The sequence below is a fragment of the Dioscorea cayenensis genome, chromosome 19 (assembly GCF_009730915.1).
Source record: "Dioscorea cayenensis subsp. rotundata cultivar TDr96_F1 chromosome 19, TDr96_F1_v2_PseudoChromosome.rev07_lg8_w22 25.fasta, whole genome shotgun sequence".
Taxonomy (NCBI): Eukaryota; Viridiplantae; Streptophyta; class Magnoliopsida; order Dioscoreales; family Dioscoreaceae; genus Dioscorea; species Dioscorea cayenensis.
This window is the reverse complement of record NC_052489.1, coordinates 26893317-26913252: the sequence shown is the minus strand read 5'-3', so window position 1 is coordinate 26913252 and position 19936 is coordinate 26893317. Positions and strand designations below refer to the sequence as shown.

At 37.2% G+C, this 19936-nt stretch overlaps 4 protein-coding genes across 4 annotated transcripts; all 4 read left to right on the top strand.

The window, feature by feature from the left end:
* The first annotated feature begins 191 nt into the window (after positions 1 to 191).
* LOC120250273 (probable LRR receptor-like serine/threonine-protein kinase RKF3) lies at positions 192 to 2337 on the top strand. Its single transcript, XM_039259071.1, has one exon. It carries the CDS (start codon positions 299 to 301, stop codon positions 2249 to 2251), a length of 1953 nt encoding a protein of 650 aa, XP_039115005.1. The 5' UTR covers positions 192 to 298; the 3' UTR covers positions 2252 to 2337.
* A 2128-nt stretch (positions 2338 to 4465) lies between these two features.
* Positions 4466 to 8152, top strand: LOC120249794 (sugar transporter ERD6-like 16). The gene is made up of 18 exons (XM_039258446.1): positions 4466 to 4782; positions 4885 to 4947; positions 5310 to 5399; positions 5470 to 5529; positions 5608 to 5673; positions 5809 to 5874; positions 5942 to 6017; positions 6114 to 6178; positions 6257 to 6349; positions 6447 to 6527; positions 6613 to 6697; positions 6774 to 6820; positions 6897 to 6959; positions 7046 to 7105; positions 7191 to 7244; positions 7466 to 7525; positions 7600 to 7714; positions 7835 to 8152. The coding sequence occupies exons 1-18, from the start codon at positions 4618 to 4620 to the stop codon at positions 7960 to 7962; spliced, it is 1437 nt and encodes a 478-aa protein (XP_039114380.1). The 5' UTR covers positions 4466 to 4617; the 3' UTR covers positions 7963 to 8152.
* Positions 8153 to 8989: 837 nt separating this feature from the next.
* On the top strand, positions 8990 to 9739 carry LOC120249796. The gene has a single exon (XM_039258448.1). It carries the CDS (start codon positions 9042 to 9044, stop codon positions 9513 to 9515), a length of 474 nt encoding a protein of 157 aa, XP_039114382.1. The 5' UTR covers positions 8990 to 9041; the 3' UTR covers positions 9516 to 9739.
* Positions 9740 to 11852: 2113 nt separating this feature from the next.
* On the top strand, positions 11853 to 12954 carry LOC120249795 (protein DMP2-like). Its single transcript, XM_039258447.1, has one exon. The coding sequence runs from the start codon at positions 12053 to 12055 to the stop codon at positions 12734 to 12736; it is 684 nt and encodes a 227-aa protein (XP_039114381.1). The 5' UTR covers positions 11853 to 12052; the 3' UTR covers positions 12737 to 12954.
* Positions 12955 to 19936: the final 6982 nt, after the last annotated feature.

Sequence of the window (19936 nt, the reverse complement as noted above, 5' to 3'; positions counted from 1 at the left end):
TAAAAAAAACCCTCATAATCTTCTCTATTGTCAAAGAAGTCATAATAATAATAATAATAATAATAAGTACAAACCTTTTAAATTTTTAATAATAGCAATCAATTCAAAATATTCATGAACACATAAATATATATATTTAATATACATATAATAAAAGCCTAAGTATAACCCCATCTCTCTCTCTCTCTCTCTCTCTCTCTCTCTCTCTCATTCAGTCATCAATAACATCAACAGTACCAAACTACCATCATCCCTGAACAAAGCCATTCTCTCATCCTCTCCATCATCATCGTCATCAATGAATCATCTTCTTCTTCTTCTCCATCTTCTTCTCCTCTCTTCATCCTTGAACTTACCTCCATCTTCCTCTCAGAACACCACAACAACACCATGTCCACTGAACTTCACAGTCCTTAACAAATTCATACAAGAAGCTGAATCATCCCCTTCCTCCATCCCCACTGAAACCTCCGCCATCTGCACCTACTCTCTCCATGGCCTCCACCTCGTCGAAGCCGAGTACCTTCTCACCAATTCCCGCTTCATACCTCCTCCTTCCTCTTCCCTCTCCTGCTGGTCCTCCTACACTTCCCTCATCTCCCCTCTCCTCCCCTCTTCCTTCAATCTCACCTCTTCTTGTGGCTTTCTCCCTCAATGGATCTCTACCCCTTCTTGCATGAACATATCCACTCTCTCCGATTTTGAGTCCCATGTCAACACCTCTCGTCTCCAGGATCACTCCTCCAAATGCAACCAATCCCTTGTTCCCACCCCCTCCTGCACCGCCTGCACCGCTAGTGTCGCCGCCGTCCAAGGCACCTACTTTCCCGGCTCCTCCTCCGACACTGGCAACATCACCACCTGCTCCGACCTCGTTACTATCTACACCGCAGCCATCATCAACCGCTTCGGTCCCACCGACGATGGCACCGTCTCCTGCCTTTTTCAACTCAGCTCCACCATCTTCTCCACTTCTTCTTCATCCTCTTCTAATTCTTGGATCTACGGCGTCGCTGCTGCTTGCCTCGTCTTGCTCCTCCTTTTCGTACTCGGGGTTTGGTTCTTTTTCCGCCGGCGCCGGCGCCAGCGGCGTCGCCGCCGACGTAAAGATTTTGTCGGTCCTGGCGGGAGGAGTCTCGCTCTTGAATCCATTGAATCGAGCACAACTTTGATCAAATTCAAGTTCGATGAAATTAGGGCTGCGACCAAAAATTTCTCCAGAGATTACATCATCGGTCGAGGCGGCTACGGCAATGTCTACAAAGGCATCCTCGCCGACGGCTCTGACGTGGCTTTGAAGAGATTCAAGAACTGCTCGGCCGCCGGCGACGAGAGCTTCGCCCACGAAGTCGAAGTCATTGCGAGCGTTCGCCATGTGAATCTTGTCGCCTTGAGAGGCTACTGCATTGCAACAACTCCCAGAGAAGGACATCAGAGGATCATAGTCTGTGATTTGATGAAAAATGGCAGCTTGCATGATCATCTCTTCAGCAGAACAGCTGAGAGATTGAGCTGGCCTTTGCGGCAGAGGATTGCCGTTGGCACTGCTAGAGGTTTGTCTTACTTGCATTCCGGCGCACAGCCGAGCATTATACATAGAGATATAAAAGCTAGCAATATATTGCTTGATTTAAACTTCGAACCAAAGGTGGCTGATTTCGGATTGGCAAAGTTTGCGCCTGAGGGAATGTCGCATGTAAGCACTAGAGTGGCCGGTACTCTCGGCTATGTCGCGCCGGAGTACGCTTTGTATGGTCAATTGACGGAGAAGAGTGATGTTTATAGTTTTGGTGTTGTGTTACTTGAATTACTGAGTGGTAGGAAAGCATTTGTGGACAATGGTGAAGGGGAGAAATCATTAGTGACTGATTGGGCTTGGTCTTTGGTTAGGAATGGAAGAACATTGGATGTTATTGAGGATGGAATAAATGAGCCAGGGCCGGATGAGGTTATGGAGAAGTTTGTTCTTGTTGCTGTTCTTGCTTCTCATCCTCAATTGCATGCTAGACCAACCATGGATCAGGTTGTGAAGATTTTGGAGAGTGTTGATGTTGCTGTGCCTAGTATACCTGATAGGCCAATTTCGCTTATTGCTAATTTAGATGATATCGAGAGATCGGTGAGTAGTAGTGGGTCTGGTCAGTTGTCAAGTTTTGCTGGTTATCAGGCTTTCTTGTCCGGGGATAGTAATGCTCAGAATGTGGATGCTGGTGATGGTAGTGATGATTCTGATGATCAAACGCTGGTTTGATTCTCTTTGGTATGTGGTGTTTTATTTATGTCTTGCTTGCTTCTCTTTCTTGATGGATTATACAAACAAGATTGAATTTTGTTTTCCTTTTTTGATTCATTCTTTAGATGCTTAGTGTTGGATTGTAGATCTTAATCAATTTGATTCCATTCAATCTGACAAATGATGAATTAATTTTGGTAATCGGAAAGTTTATCTTGAATTGGCAGTACAGAGTTTGTTTGTACAGACAAAATGTATCTCCTTCATCATGCATTTCTTCTGATCTTTTCTTCTTTCTTGGAGAATCAATTGGTTCTTTGTTACTTTTACAATGAATGTATGAATAGAAACAAAGACACACCAAGTGTAACTACTTCTTGATTTCTTGGATTGTTCTTGTTATGAAAACATGTAGTTATTCTCCCAATCTCAGTTATTTTGTTTTTGTTTTTGTTTTTTTTTAATAAAATGGATAAACCACAAATTTATATCTGAGTTATTTTGTTATTCTGATTCATAGTTCTCTAATTATTATGGGCTCTCATTTAAGTATGAAATCAAAGATTTTTTACTTGATATTTTGTCACGCTCCGAACTTAACTTTATGGACCTGGGATGTCGACAAACGGCCGTACATCTACAAGGCCGAAACCATGTAGGCATACAAAGCCTCAAAACCTGATCCAAAACAGAACAAAGAATCAAACTCAGTGGATTACAAAAAACAATATAAAACTTAATAAAGTGGATAAATTACACTATTTATACTGTTTATTTGCGAAACGGAAGTTGAACACCCGATCCTTTGCATGGATGAAATTTGAACACCCGACCTCTCACATGTACTCTTGTTTTTGCTTGCTTTGCTGCATAGCTATACCATTGCTTGCTTCACTTGATATTTTCACTAATGTTTCCTGAACTATTATTTGTGCATTTATGTAGTTATTCTTATCTCTTAACTTTTTTGTTGATTAGTCTCTGGATATGACATGCTAAACATTTTTTTAGGTTTATTAAATTCTTGTCGTTAACAATTTGTGACAACAAATGATGTTTATGTGGTTATGTTAACCTGTTGCATTTCTTGGATTAATGGTCTTTTATTTTCATAATATCTACTACATCTTGAGGATTTCAAAACTAATTAATACTATATTATCCCATTTTTACATTTTTATGTTTTTATTTTGAGACAAATGTTTATTCTGCAAAATGGAGTAATGTTGTTCTTGCATCTTAAAAAGAATATTTCATTCAAAAAAAAAAAAAAGTTATTTTTATGTTGTCTTCTAAGTCCTTCCCTAAAAAGAAAAAAGTTATTTTTCGATTGAAAAGATAAAGTTATTTATATGGCAATATTGGAAAGGAAAATAAATATACTTCATTTAATTAATTTTTATAAAGTTATTATATTGACTAATTAAAATTAAGACTATAAATACAAGACATTCTATTTGATTTCTCATTTCTCCAGCAAATAGGACAATGATCACTCCACAGTATGGGAAGGTTGGATTATTTTAAAAAAATATATCAGCATTAATTAAATTCATTTTAATTCAGAATTCAGATCTAAATTAAATTAATCGAACAATAATTTTCCTTACCCGAATTGAATTCGATAATTCAACTTCTCTCTTTGCTAGAGGTAAAATACTGTCATTTTAATGAAAGAATATATTTAAATCAAAAGCAAATAATAAGGAATTTGATGTTTATTCAAAAGTTGTTATGGTTCAAAGATAGTCGCAAACAGTTTCTTAAAATCATCATCATCATTATTTAATTACTAAGAAAAACTTAAAGAACAAAATTTAATATTTATTTTTGACAAACACGTCAAGCACCCGATCAAGCAAATACGGAAGTGTACTTGTAGCCTAAATAATTTTATAGGATAAATTCTTTATCATGCAACTTTAAAGGGAAGGACGAGAGGTATTCCTCCCACATAATTCCTACAAAGACTAGTGCAATACAAGTTGAAAGACTTGAACTTGAGACTTCTCAACCATACTACACTGTAGTTACTACTGGCCTAATCCTTGATTCCTTTTAATATTTATTTTAAATTTTTACATTTTTTAAAATAAATTATCTATTTAATTAGTTAATTGCAATCTCTATTATTTCCTAAATAACTCACCACAAAAAATATAGAAATATTTGCTGATCTTTATCCTCTCCGGAATAAAACAGCCATTTTTAATCTTTAATACCTTAATTGGTCGATGGACATGAAACCACCAATCTCAACCCTTAGATATGCCAGGTGTCAGCCATCTAGCGCACGGATCGTGCTATTCTATGCTTTGATTCAGGACAATACCCCGCCATCGCGGCCTATATAAACCCTTCTTCTTCTCCATCGATGAGCAGCGATGGCGAGCAGAGAAGACGGGGAGATCGGAGTGAGCATTGCCAAGCTTGGTGATGATGATGATGATGCTCGGGAGTCGCTCATCAGCAAGGGCAAGGAATCGGTTAGCATGGTTCTATTCAGCACCTTCGTCGCTGTTTGTGGGTCCTTTGAGTTTGGATCATGTGTAAGCACTTCGTTTTCGCTTTTCCTTTTTTTGTTTTGGATTCATCATGATGTTTGTTTTGTTGTTTGATTTTGCGTGCCCTTGTTGTTGTTGTTTGTGTAGATCGGGTTCTCTGCGCCTGCGCAGGCGGATCTCAGGAAGGATTTGGATTTGAGCCTGTCTGAGGTTTGTCTTGGATTTCGATTGACGGTGTGGTGTAGGGAAGGGACTGTTTTGATTGATAGAGAGTTTATTTTTATCTGAAATTTTGTCTTTTGGTGCTCATTGAGTCTGAAACATCATTTTCATAGACCAAATGTAAGATAATGATGTCCAAATTCATGTTCACAAGGAAAAATCAATACTTAGATCCAATAATTAAGAAGCATGTGGCGTTATTGCTGAGAAAAAAAAAGCATGAAAATCCAAAAGTAACGTGTTAATCTTTGTTTGTTTCTGTGGATCTACATATCATCGCAGACAGGAGTAGATTGGACTTTCGTGGATAAACAATTTCTGAGTAATTTTTTCCTGTTTCGGTTTTGCAGTATGGGTTGTTTGGTTCATTAATGAATTTTGGAGCAATGATTGGTGCAGTGGCCAGTGGTCCTACTTCTGATTTTATCGGTCGCAAGGGGGTAATTAATTGTGAAAGCAAATTGTGATCTTTAGTAAGAATTTTTGATATGAAATGTTGGATTCATGCAGGCAATGAGAGCATCAGCTATTATCTGCACCATTGGATGGCTTGCTATATACTTTGCGCAGGTTTTAGCATGTTGATATGCTTGTCATGACTAATAAGCGATGATCTTCATCCATGGTGCTTACATTCATCTTGTGTAGGGTGCTGTACTCCTTGATCTTGGGAGGTTTGCCACAGGATATGGAATTGGAGTTCTTTCCTACGTGGTATAGTAATTGCATGAACTTTGGAACACTCTATTTAGTTATATGTTAATAATAATGCCCCCATTAACACAAAGCTCTAATGCAAACATTGGAACTTAAGAGCACATTTGGTGTTGTATAAATGTTGATGAACAGGTACCAATATTCATTGCTGAAATTACTCCGAAGAATCTCCGAGGAGCCCTCACAACCTTAAATCAGGTTAGGAACTAAACTGACCATGTGGCTCCTTATTGACATATTTATTGTTTAATTCTTAGTTCTGCAGCTGATGATAACCGTGGGAATAGCAGTTGCTTTCATCATTGGTGCACTTGTCAGTTGGCGAACTTTGGCCTTAACTGGTGATGATTTTGAACTTCATTTTGTTTGGCTTTTGAATTTGGTGCAGGAATGTCTGATAAATGTTAAACTGATGCTCTGTAAGTTCCTTCGTGCAGGAATTGTTCCTTGTTTTGTTCTTCTTGTTGGGCTGGTCTTCATCCCAGAGTCTCCTAGATGGCTGGTAGGCTTGTAATTCACTCTCATATTAGTGCACATGTAATGAATGGCTGAACTCTTTAACTCCAACAATAAACTTAAGGCAAAAATTGGACGCCGCAAAGAATTTGAGGATGCATGTCAAATCCTTCGAGGAAAAGATGCAGATATTTCTGCAGAGGTCCAAGAGATTCAAGTATGCACTCAACTCTAACATCAATAGCAAATTTACTTGTGCCTTGTTTAATCTTTTAACATATAAGTAAAAAGAAAATTCCTCTAATTGCTCACAGGAACACATTGATACTTTAGAGACTCTGCCCAAGGGTCGAGTTCAAGATCTCTTTCAATGGAATTATATACGGCCTGTCATTGTGAGCAATCTCACCAACCTTATGACTAAATGAAACTGGGAAATTTCTCAACATTGTTATAAATAAAGAAGTCTAAGGATTGCAGATAGGAGTTGGTCTCATGGTGTTCCAACAATTTGGTGGGGTCAATGGAATCATATTCTATTCCAGTGAAACATTTGCAGCTGCAGGTAGAATGGTTTCTTCCTAAAAGTAATAAAGTTACTACCTGTATTCTATATGCTCACTGTTGTCCCGCCATCACAGGGTTTTCATCGGCTAGACTTGCGACTATCTTGTTGGGCCTTACTCAGGTTTCTTACCAGTCCATTATGAAGTTATGAGATTCACTTGACTAAGATTATTAGTGATAGCTTTGCCATCGTGCAGATACCTGTTACAATTTTAGGTGCTATTTTCCTGGATAGGACTGGGAGAAGGCCTCTTCTTATGGTAAGCCTTGCCAATGGACATGGTAATTATCATTAAAGTTTAATGAAAAAGGACCTTTTCCGATAAATGTATTTGTTGTATATCAGATCTCAGCATCCGGAACATTTCTGGGCACCTTTCAAGCTGGCTTATCATTCTATTTCAGGGTAAGTAATTGGCCTCTGTCATGTATTTACCTTTCTGCTTCTACTTTTTAAAGTTTAAGCGCTAAGACACATCCTATGGAAACAGGACCATAACATGTACACTGATTGGGCTCCAATACTTGCTGTTTCTGGTATGCTGGTAAGTAGTAGTGGACTTTGCAAACAATGGCTTTCAAGAAAGTATCATATAGATTGTCATAGAACAAATACTGTATTGCACTTTGAGCATTTGCTTAATTGAATTACAAAACAAACTCACCAACCTTTGAAACTCATTGTGAAAAAGAGTCAGTTGAACAATTTCTCTTCAGAGTTTCTGACGAAAAATTACAACTTCTTGTGCCTGGCTTCATGAGACAGACTTATCTCGGATCCTTCTCCATCGGAATGGGAGCTATTCCATGGGTCATCATGTCTGAGGTGAGACAAAGCAGTCCATCATTTGTCAACTAAAGAGAAGATTTTTCATGCTTAGTGAAATGGATTGCTTGCAGATATTCCCTCTAAACATAAAAGGAATTGCTGGAAGTTTAGTGACTTTGGTGAATTGGTCTGGATCTTGGTGTACTTCTTATTCCTTCAACTTCCTCATGAGTTGGAATTCAGCAGGTAATTTATATTTTCCTGTATGTTTTTGTGTATATATATACACATTCTCACTCTAAATGCACTAAATTGTATTTAAAAGTAAACTCCAGTGAATAACACTTAAATCAATTTTCTTTTCAGGTACATTCTTCATCTATGCTATAATCAATGCATTAACAGTTGTATTTGTGGCAAAGATGGTACCTGAAACCAAAGGTCGAACACTGGAAGAGATTCATGCATCAATGAGTCCCCATACGAGGATTTAGAAGGTTTGCCAGTTTGAGATTCCAGTTGATGCTAATTATGCAGAATTGATTAATTATTGTTCTTATTTGATTGCAAGTAGTGCAAGATTATTGCAATTCAATTCATTAACATGTGATCCTATTCTGTCATGTAAGTTTCATTTGAGCATTGAGAGTTGACAATTGAGTCTTAATAATATATTATTTAACATTTTTTTCTTTTTATGGAAATATCATTTTTAAGTTTGTGGAATAATCAAATTTAAAATATTAAACTCGATTAAAAGAGAATAATTGAAGGACCCACTTTATAGAAATACTAAATAAAAAAAAGAAAGAAAAAACAAAAGGTTCTGATAGACTTGGTCTCCTCAACTGGATTTTCTGAGTGGGAATCACATATTCTCATTTTAAGCCATTTCTTTTTCTTTGGAGCAAGTACGTGTCCATTTCTTATTCAATCATACCTGCCCTTCTTCCTTTTTTTTTCCACAGCCTTTAATCATAATCACACCAAAACCTTTTTTTTATTTCAACAAATCTAGCAAATTACCGATTAAAAATTTCAACCATTTTTATTTAATTTATTTATTAATAATAACCTTTTCCTTATCATAATAACAACATTTCTTTCCCTTTTTTTTTTTTTAAAAAAAAAATAAAGATGTCTCTCCTCCTTGGAACAAACAAAAAAAATAAAAGAAAGAAACACAAAGATACTCAAATCTTTTAAAAAAATAATTAAAATAATAAAAATAATAAATCCACGTGGGGACACATCAAGGCACCTTCACTTGTTTTTAGGTTCCTACCCCACCAATAATACGCCGACATCCGACCGACCAAACGCCGTTACAGTTCCGTCACCGTCACGTCAAACAGAACGCGTCAATGACCACCCCATTCCAACCTGGTGGCTTTAATCAAATCCTATTCAATCACCATCGTTCGATCTAATCGTAAACACGGATCACGAGGTACAATCGAGGATATTTCTGGGAATTGGGAACGTCACCATCTCCGTCCTATAAATCACACCTCTTTCTTTGCCCCCATCTCCATTCATCCCTTCTTTCTTCTCTCTTCTTCGATCGATCCAAATGGGAACCGAGGTTCTCCGTCCACGAGATTGCTTGCCGCCGGTGACTCCCGCCGGAACCCTCTTCCATCGCCGGAACCCTAACCCTAAGTCCTCCCGAAAGCCCTCATGGTCCCCTCGTCCAGATCCCAAGAAGCAACGAGAAGGTTCCCCAAAACCTTCAAAATCCACCTCCTCGAGCCACATCGTCGCTGGACACGTGACGATCCTCCAGAGAGGTCAACCCCTTGACGCGTTCCGGCGGGCAGATGACACCGTGTTCGGGATCGGACGGCTGGGGCCCGAGCCAGATCTGATCCCGAGGACGGTCTGGAAAGAGGACCGGACGGCCGGGGAGATCTACGCCGGCGCTGGCTTCTTAGTTTCAGCACCAGCTCCTAGCGCGCTTCCCCTGCCTAACTTCTCTACCAGACGGGTTGTGGCCGTTGACCAGACGGCAACCAGAGATCTCCGGCGACTTCTCCGGCTGGACTGAAAACAAAAAAAAAGAAAAAGAAAAGGGGGTTTCTGTTTTCCTAGGGACCTAATCAGAATTTTCACGTCTGTTTTTGAGGAACGTGAAAAGTAGATTAGGTAATTTGAGGAGAATAGAGGGGGTTACGTGAAAAAAAACAAGGGATGAGGAAAGTGTTCTGGTGTAGCATGTGATGTCTAATGAATGTTGTGAAGCAGTTGATCAAACTCTAGCTTTTTTTTTAATTTTTCTTGTAATTAGGTTAGCTACTCTTGTTATATTTAATTAGTGATATATATATATATATGTATATTTATATTTATATTAATATGTTAATATTATTTAAGATAATAAATATGTATATTATTATTATGAGTATATATCATATCATGTCGATTGCATGAACGTGAACATCTGGATCTCTCCACTGCATGAATTAATCAACTTGGTTTGACTTGAAAATTCTAAAGTTAATCTGATGTATATAAATAAATTTATGAATTAATAAGTTTTAACCCTCAATATTTTTCCCAAAGTTTAAATCTCTTATGAATTAAGCTGGTATTCAATCCATTGCAATTTCTTAATTCTAAAACGTAACATGTAAACAAATCATTTAATGAAAACTATGCCCCATAATATTAATAAAATTGATATAATTAAATATATATATATATATATATATATATTAATTGGTAGATGCAAAAACAATCATGCTGGAGGAGTCCACTGACAAATGGCAAGTTATCCGATTGGAGTGATTAGAGATATTAACCGAGTATAAATACTAATTTAGTGACAATCATGCTTATTTAATTAAGCTAATCTCATTTATCAAATATATATACTAATTTAGTGACAATCATGCTTATTTAATTAAGCTAATCTCATTTATCAAATATATATATATATATATATATAGAGAGAGAGAGAGAGAGAGAGAGAGAGAGAGGCTTCTCGTTTCATGTGATCAACTTGTGGTTTACTTTCTCCCATTTCCATTTGTTTTATATCTGTTTGTTTTGGCTTTATCCATTTTTATGATTTTATCCAAAATAAATAATTATTCTATCTTGAGTCCACCAACTCCGTGAGACTTTAGACATTTTTTTTAAATGAGTATCAAACCCAGATAAAATAAGAATATGCTAACACGCACCTCCAGTTGAAGCATGGGAATTTTATATGGGCTTTTACAAGAATGAATTCGTTAGGCCCAAGCCCATAAAGGCATTATGTTTAGATAGGGTTCTTTGTCGATAAAATTTGTTTTTACTAGCAAAAGGTAAAGATACAGAATACGAAAGGGCTTATAGCATAATGGTATTAGCTCAATTATGAAAAATTAGTGTGAGACATTTTTTTTTATTTAAATGTGGATAAATCACAAATTTATTGAAATAAAACGGAAGTAAAAGGAAAGAGTCAACCCTCACCAGCAGTGAGGAAAACAAAGATTAGTGTGAGACATTTTAAAAAATCTTAAATTCAAATCTTTATAATAATTTAATATTTAAGATATTGACTTTTATACAGAAGATAAAATGATTTCACTTTATCTACATTATCTCAAAAAAAAAAAATAAAAAATTTACTAAGGTTTGGCAATGACATTGACAGCAATAAGAAAATATTAATGAAAATATTTGCCTTTTAATTTATATGAATTTGAAGGTCAGCAAGACTAATTAAGTCATTTGTTAAGGTTTAAAGAGAAATTCTAATCCACATTAAAAATTAATCAAAGAAGTCAATATATATATATATATATATATTTTTACGAGAATTGTACTCCTGAGAAACTTCAAGTCAATTAGAAATGACAGCTACTACCAAGTTTGAAACCATTTATTTATATAGCAAGGTTAATTCTTCATAATAGACCATGACCTGGTCCAGGAAAGTGATACAGGGGACCCATGAAAACAACTCCATCTTCATGGCTCCAATACAAATCTAATCAAAGAAACTGTTTTGCTAAGTTTTATGATTTATACCATGAATTAATTGATCCCTCTGATAGATCTTGTAATTAATTGGATGCCAAATTGGATACCAATCAGACTCATGGATGAAATACTAGATAATCCAATTCCGCACCTTTGTGCATAAGACATAATCCAATCAACCAAAAGACTATCTCAAGCAAACTCCAAAATAGAACATAACTTAAAATGAACATTCAGAAAGTTTGTTAGTTTCTACTCTTCTTACTGTTCCAGTTTGAGACTTAATATGAAAACATGCATGGCCTTGTACGTCCTGTCAAGTTGGAAAGTTGTCTCTTTGAACACACAAAATAAATGCATGCATTCAACTTTTGAATTTTCTCAAAAAATACAATTTGTTTTTCCTCCTAAAAAAACAAAAAAGAAAAAAAGAAAAATCAAACATAATATCAACCAAGCTTTAATTGACTACAATTTGTAAGGTCAGTAGCGTGTGTGATGAATATACACCATTCTCTTCTTCTAACTTCCTTCTTCTTAAATAACCTTACCTAAAAAACCACTCCCTACCTCCATCCTCATCCTCAACCTCCTCCTCCTCCTCCTCCAATGGCAGACTCATCTGTGATCCAAATTCCTCTTAGCACCACAAAGACCACAACAACAGAGCTCAAAGAACTCACCCAATCACCACCAACCATAACAACCACAAAGAGCCCAAGCTCAAATTCATCCACCATAGTGATTGATAAAACTTTATCAAGTGCTGCCAACCTAGCAAAACTCCTCCCATCTGGCACAGTCCTTGCACTCCAAACTCTATCTCCATCCTTTGCAAACAAAGGCAACTGCTACACCTCTAACAGATACCTAACCTCAACTCTCATCCTTTTCTGCACCATCTCCTGCATCTTCTTCTCCTTCACAGACAGCCTCATTGGCAGCGACGGCAAGCTTTACTACGGCTTGGCCACCTTCAAGGGGTTCTATGTTTTCAACTATGTTGGAGAGGAAGAGGACTATGACAAAGTGTTCAAGGGATTGAAGAAACTGAGAATAACTACCCTGGATTATGTGCATGCCTTTTTCTCATCTTTGGTGTTCTTCAGTATCACTTTTAGTGATGCAAGTATACAGTCTTGTTTCTTCCCTAATGCTGGAAAGGATACTAAAGAGTTCCTGGTGAACTTGCCTTTAGGTGCTGGCTTTTTGTCTGCACTTGTCTTCATGATTTTTCCTACGTCAAGGAAGGGGGTTGGCTATTCTGATGCCACACCTACTCAACAATATTGAAGAAAGGTTTTTTTAAGTTACATTTTAAGGAATTAAATTATTGTTGTGTATGTGTTAGCTAGTTTTGTGACTCAAGTTATGGAGACTTTGTATAATATTGTAGGATGTTGAGATAAAAGGTAAAATTTGTTTACATTCTATAAGGATTTATGTGGAGTTGTTTAGATCATTGATATTTGATCATATATATATAAATGGAAACATGTGGTTTGGAATGAGCGCAGGTAGATAAACTTCTTCTTCTTCTTTATATATATATATATATATATATATATAGATATATATGGAGCATAATTGTACATGTCCAAGCTGGTCAGAATATGAAAATGACTGATGTGGTTCTGGCTCTTTTCCAGCGCACCATTTTCTGCATGGTTTATATATTTAGAAGGAAATTAGACTAACTTTTAATTGTGGAGAGAGGTGCTTATGAATTTTGTTTATTTATTTATTTATTTGTTGTCCTTGACTGCTTTGTAAGTCCCTTGAGATGCATGGATGTTAATCAGAATCTCCCAGTGGTAAACTTTTAATTAGACTAACTTTTAATTGCTCTAGACTTGCCTCTTGGAAATCTAAATTGTTATCTCTAGGGGGAAGGCTCACACTGGTAAACTCTGTGCTTACGGCCATACCCACCTACTGGATGTCTATTTTCAGACTCCCTGCTTGGGTAATCAAGATCATCTATAAAATTCGGAGAGACTTCTTATGGTCTGGTCCTGATCACCAACAAAGTAAAATTAGACTGGTGTCTTGGAAGAGATTGTGTCACGCTAGGGAGCAAGGCGGGTGGGGAATCCTAAATATTCAAACCTTTAACACTGCCCTTCTTGGTAAATGGTGGTAGAAGATTGTTTCTGGTGTACGTTGGTGTGGTATGGACATTATTCGTCAAATCTATTACCGAAACTCCCACACATGGAATCTTTTCCATAGGCATTGTAGAAGGCGATCTTTCTTCTGGAATGGAATCCTGTACGCTCTCCCTGCCTTTAGGAAAAATTTAATCTCTATTGTCCGAAATGGGTCTACCACCCTGTTTTGGTTAGACAATTGGGTGGAGGGTCGTGCCCTTGCGGATATCTGGCCTCACCGTTTTCAGTCTGATTCGCGAAAGGAAGATTCTATTTGGGACTTCCTTTTTCTAAGACCGTTGGATCATTGGAGTGGGAGTATTGACTGGAACAACCTTATTAACAACACCTTGGCATCTTTATCACCTGAAATGGATGATAAACGCTGGGCCCTTGTTGCCAATGGTAGATTCTCAGTGAAATCCTTTTATAATTTCCTGAATGATGGTGGTCTGCGTTGCTTCAAAACTCCTTCTATCCTAAGAGGCGATTGCCCAAAAAAAATTAACCTTTTTAACTGGTTAGCTTGGGACAACAAGATTTTGACTCTAGAAAATTTAGCCTTGCGCAGATGTAACTATCTTCAATCTACCACTTGCATGTTGTGTCATGCGGATGTTGAAACCACTGGTCATCTACTTCTTCTTTGCCCCTTTGCTGCGCAAATCTGGAACTATTTTGGGCAACTCTTAGGGGTTGCTCACCCTCCAAGGTCCTTAAAGGAGCTCTGGGGAGACTGGAGAAGAAATATTTACAATTCCTTAATCCCGATTTGGGATTTGCTTGTGAGATATTCTTAAGATTGACCTCTTGATAATTTCCTGGTATGATGCAGCTCCTGAGCCTAAGAAAGCGAAACTGGATGAGTCAGTCTCCAAGATCAAGAGAAGCCTGGACTTCTTGAGCTCCAGTGATACGTGGCAGGGTGCCCTGCTGTTGCGACCTACCTCTCCGGGCGATATGTAGTATTGTGCCTTGCCTTGTTTTTTCTTGTTTTATCTTTTTGCTTTTTCTTTTTTTCCTAAAGGAACTGTGCTTCCTTTAGTTTCGTTCCTTACCACCCCTGGTGGTTTGTTTTTGTAGGAGTCTCTACTCCTTTAGTTTTGTTTCCTCTTTTTAACGAATGTAGTTTATCCACTTTTTTTCATGCATGGATGTAAAGTCTAATGCCATTATAAAATGATGAAAAATCCCATATAAACATTAATAGTGGAAAATGATCACATTGATCACTGTTCCTTGAAGACTGATTCCTGTTTCATTGGATTAGAGTACTAAATTATACAGCCAAAGAATCTGACACATGGGACTAATAATTCCGATTGTCATTGTATATTAGTAAAACAACTACAAACATTCTCTTGCTGTATACCTCAATCAAAAACCAATGTATATTTTATAATGTATATATTAATTATTATATCAAATCAGACACATGTTTTCTAAATCCAAATTTACAAATCCGTTCAACCAAACACAATATTCTGTGATCCAGTATTACAAATACATCTAACTAAACACTGGATTTGACTCTCCTGAATTATTAAATCAAAGGATTTGTAAATACAAATCCACTGCATTTTCAACTACATTCAACCAAACATGTGCACACTGGGGATTTGTTCATCTAAATGGAAAGCAAGTGGAAGAAGTCTCAAACAAATTTTTTATTTTATGGAAGGTATGAACTTACAGTAAAATGATTCGCATTCGGACATTTGACGCCAATCATCACAAATAAGTACACACTGGGGACAAGTTTGGAAGGGTCTATATATCATCGAGACCATTTACAAAGGAGGAGCTTAATTATCTGCTAATTGACACCAATAGAAAAAAACCTATGCCACCTATTAATGCTAGATTTTTATATGTAACCCATGATATAAAGTCATGTTGAACAAGTTTATGTTTGTTTACGACGGAATGTCCAGTTCTCTTATTAATTTGAGCAATTTCATCAAGTATTTTTTTATGCATCTCAAGACAAAACATGTGCTTCACTTTGTTATTTCACACTACAAAGTGAATAAAGACAAGCCTTCAAGAGATTTTTCAAGTACTTTTATGGGTTTGATGTTATAATATGAATGCTGCACATAGTTGAGCTTGGAAATATTATATACAATAAAAGACTCTTGAAGTGTTGTACCTTCCTCTCTTGTTAGTGAGAAAGCTATGATGGGGCACTTTATTTACGTTAAAAAAAATATATAAATTTAAAATAAAAATAAAAAAACATTTAAAAAAATCTGAAAAGAAAAAATAAAAAAAATCTTGATCTTTACGGGAAGTGGAGATTCATGCAAAAATAAATAAAAAAATAATAAAAATAATAATAATGAAAACAAAAAAAAAAACATGGGGATTTTGACGATTGGTTTGGGGGATAGAGAGGAAAACCTGTTAAAAAAAACACGAAAAAAACTCGACTGAAGAAAAAGATCAGAGGGGAATAGGGTAAACAGAGAGCAGAACAAATGGAAGAGGAGGAAGAAGAAAAGGAAGCTTGCACAGTGGACTCTCTTCTCACAGGGAGGTCTCAAAAAGAAAATTCATGCTTCTCATGATCCACTGATGAGGTCCAATGTAGGAGTGTTTTTCCACTCTTGTCTCTTGACACTCACAGGAAGGTCTTTAAAAAAAAATCATGTTTCTTATAACCCAATGACAATCTTAGGGGAGTAATGCTATATAGAACGAACAGATCACACGAAACCAGCCACACGAATGATGTGGCTGGTGATGTGTGATCTGTTTTTTTTTAAATTAAAAAAAATAAATAAAAAGAGAACAGATCACACGTGATCTCTCTTCTCTCTCTCTCGTATGATCTCCCTCTCTCTCCTGTATGATCTCTCTTCTCTCTCTTGTATGATCTCTCTCTCGTTTGAGTGTGTGCTCCCATCCCGGGAGGCGGGGAGAGCAGGCAGCTAGGGAGGCGGGGGAGGCAGCGCGGCCCGGGAGTGGGGGAGGCGGACGACGGCCGGGAGGCGGTGGAGGCAGGCAGCGGCTGGAGCGGGGAGACCAGGGCAGTAGGGAGCACACACTCAAACAGAGAGAGAGATCACGTGTGATCTGTTCTCTTTTTAATTTAAAAAGCAGATCATACGTCACCGACCCACATCATTCGTGTGGGTCGGTTTCGTGTGATCTGTTCGTTCTTTATAGCATTACTCATCTTAGGGAGGTCTATAAAAAAAATCATTCTTCTTAGGACCCACTGTTGAAGTCCAATGCAAGGTGAATTTCACTATAGTGGTCTTTGAAGCTCAAAGGGAGATCCTCTAAAAAATCTCATTCCTCTCATGCCCCACTGATGAGGTCTAATGCAAAATGGGTGCTTTCTTTCGAGAGTTTTCTCACTTTTGCCTCTTAAATGCTCACAGGGAGGTCTCTTAAAATTTTTCGCTCTCTTCATAACCCACTGATAAGGTCCAATGCAAACTGAGCGCTCTCTTTAGAGAGTTTTTTCATTTCTTGCCTCTTAACACTCACAAGGATGTCATTGAAGGCTCTTTTTTGAAGATGATGATCCAAGATATGGTCTAATGTAAAGCATGATGCCCTCTTGGATAAAAACTAATGTTTAATGAAATGAAAAAAAGCTTTTCTCCAAACAAGCAATAACAAAAATAAAATAAAATAAAAATAAACAAGGCCTATGTGTTAGTCTATAGGCTAATGAAGATCTGATTATAAAAAAATGCAAATTCAAAAAATAAAAAATAAAAGAAAACCAAAATCAACTAAGTTAAAAAGAAACATTGAAGCATGATTCTCGATGAAAGACTCGAAAGAAATGAAATCGAATGGGCTAAAACCATGTGAAGATGGAAGAAAATTGGCCAATTTTAATTAATGGCCCAGTGAAAACAAAAGACACACATCCACATTATAAAAATAAAAATAAAAAAGGATAATTACTTAGGTTTGGTAATGACACTGACATCAATATATAAGAAAACACAACCTTTTAATTTATGCGAATTTGAAGGTCAGCAGGACTAATGAAATTTTTGCTAAGGGTTAAAGAGAATTTCTAATTCACATTAACAATTAATCCAAAAAGTCATATATATATATATTTACAGGTGTTGTACTGCTGAGAAACTTCCCAGTCCATCAGAAATGACAGCTACTACCAAGTTTGCAACCATGCATTTATGGCAAGTTTCTTCATTGTAGACCATGACGTGGTCCAGGAAAGTGATAATGCGGACCCATGAAAACAACTCCATTTTCATGGGCACAATATATACAAATCTAATCAAAACAGACTGTTTTGCTAAGTTTTATGATGTATACCATTAATTGATCCCTTAGATAGTTCTTGTAACTAATTGGATACCAAATTTGCATACCAGTCATCAGACTCATGGATAAGATATATAAACCAATCAACCAAGAGACTATCTCAAGCAAATTCCAAATAGAACATAACTTAAAATGAACATTCAGATGAGTTTGGTTTTGTTTTTTTTTGTTTTTTTGTTTTTTTGTGCCTCAAAAATAAGTGGCTCAGCCCACTAAGAAGTAGAGACATACTGCAAATTTTTGGTGGAGCAAGTGAGAGTGGGGCACGTATGCACTAGACCAAGACCAGTCCATACATAATCACTATTCACACTTACAGAAATGTGTCCTCACCCAAAATTCAAACTCTCAACACTTATAAAAAATTCTATTAAAAATCAGACTACTAATAGATTATTTGGTCATTGATAACATTGAGATAGAGTTTGTTAGCTCCTACTCTTTTTAGTGATCTCAGTGCATGTGTTCCCTGTTCCAATTTGAGACTTAATATGAAAATTAACATGAGCTTGTCCAGTCAAGTTGGTAAGTTGCCTAAAAGCACATAAAACAAATAAATGCATTCAACTTTTCAATTTTCACACAAAATACCTTTGTTTTTCCTCCAAAAAGAATACTAACCAAGCTCTTAATTGACAATAATTTCTAAGTCCAGTAGCGTGTGTGATGAATATATATACACCGTTCTTTTCTTCTAACTTCCTTCTTCAATGGCATGTTGACTGCTACTCAGAGAAAAGAAGCATTAGCTTGGTGGCTGATAAGATTGAATGTTGACTGAACTGTACGTGCATGGGTAGCGTTAGCCAGCTATGATGGTATTGGTTGGTGGCAAGCATTAGCTTTTTTTACATGCTTTACTTTTATCACGTGATCCTTTGTTGTTTGATTGTGCTTGAGCCAGCACATAAAGCTTTTATATATTGTATGGTTGTAAGTGTTGCGTAAGTGAGATAATATATTTCTCCTTCATATCTAGAATTCGGTCTCTTTAACCTTGCATCCATACTAATCTCAACTCCACTCGTGAAATCGATCCTCACGTTAACGGTGGTATCGAGCCCGAAAAAAAGCTTCGTCTTCTCTTGCGGCCATGATCGACATCGGAGATTCCTCCCATATCTCGGTTCCCTTGTTCAAAGGGGAAAACTACAATCTTTGGAGCTTGCAAATGAAGACCATGTTCCGATCAAAGGGCACGTGGAGCATTGTGGAGGATGGTTTCGATGAAGAAAGTGAGACACAAGTGTTGAGTCAAACAGAATGAAAAGACGCCATGGGTGCTCTATATCTTATCCGAGCAAAAGCTTAGATGAAAGGGTTCTTATCGGAATCATCGAAGCGGCTCATGACCAAGAAGGCATGGGATATACTCAAAACCCGAATTCCAAAGTAACTCGAAAAATACTTTTACATTAAGTTGTTCTCTCTTCGTCAAGAACTAGACAACGTGAAGATGAAAAAAATGGGGAAAAAGGTGCAAGATCTTATAAGTAGAATTCTTGACATTGTATACCAAATAAGGACTCTTCAAGAAGAAGTCCCGAACATGCGATTGTAGGTAAGATTTTTGAGGAGTCTCTCACCGAGTTGGAAGCATGTTGTCTCCTCCATTGTGGGAGGCCAAAGACCTCGATAGAACTCAGCGTTGCGAGCTGAGTGGTTCTTTAAGAAACCATGAAGCTCTTCTGCAGTGTCCAATGGAGGTGAAGAAGAAGTTGCACTTCAAGCTATAGCTAACTCCACAAGTGACTTTAACAAACGTGGAGGAAGGGCCCGAGGTCGAGGACCATTTAGAGGAAGATTCCATGGACGAGGCGAGAGGGACGAGTTGGAGAATCCTCACTCCAAACTGATGCATACAAACAACAACCAAAGCAAAGGGTGCAGTGCTATGTATGCAAGAAATATGGGCATACCAAAGCCCAGTGCTGGTACAATGATGAAGCCAATATTGCCGAAGAAACAAAGGATCCAGAAGAAGGAAATGAAGAAAGCTCATTGTTCATGGCAATGGACAACTCTG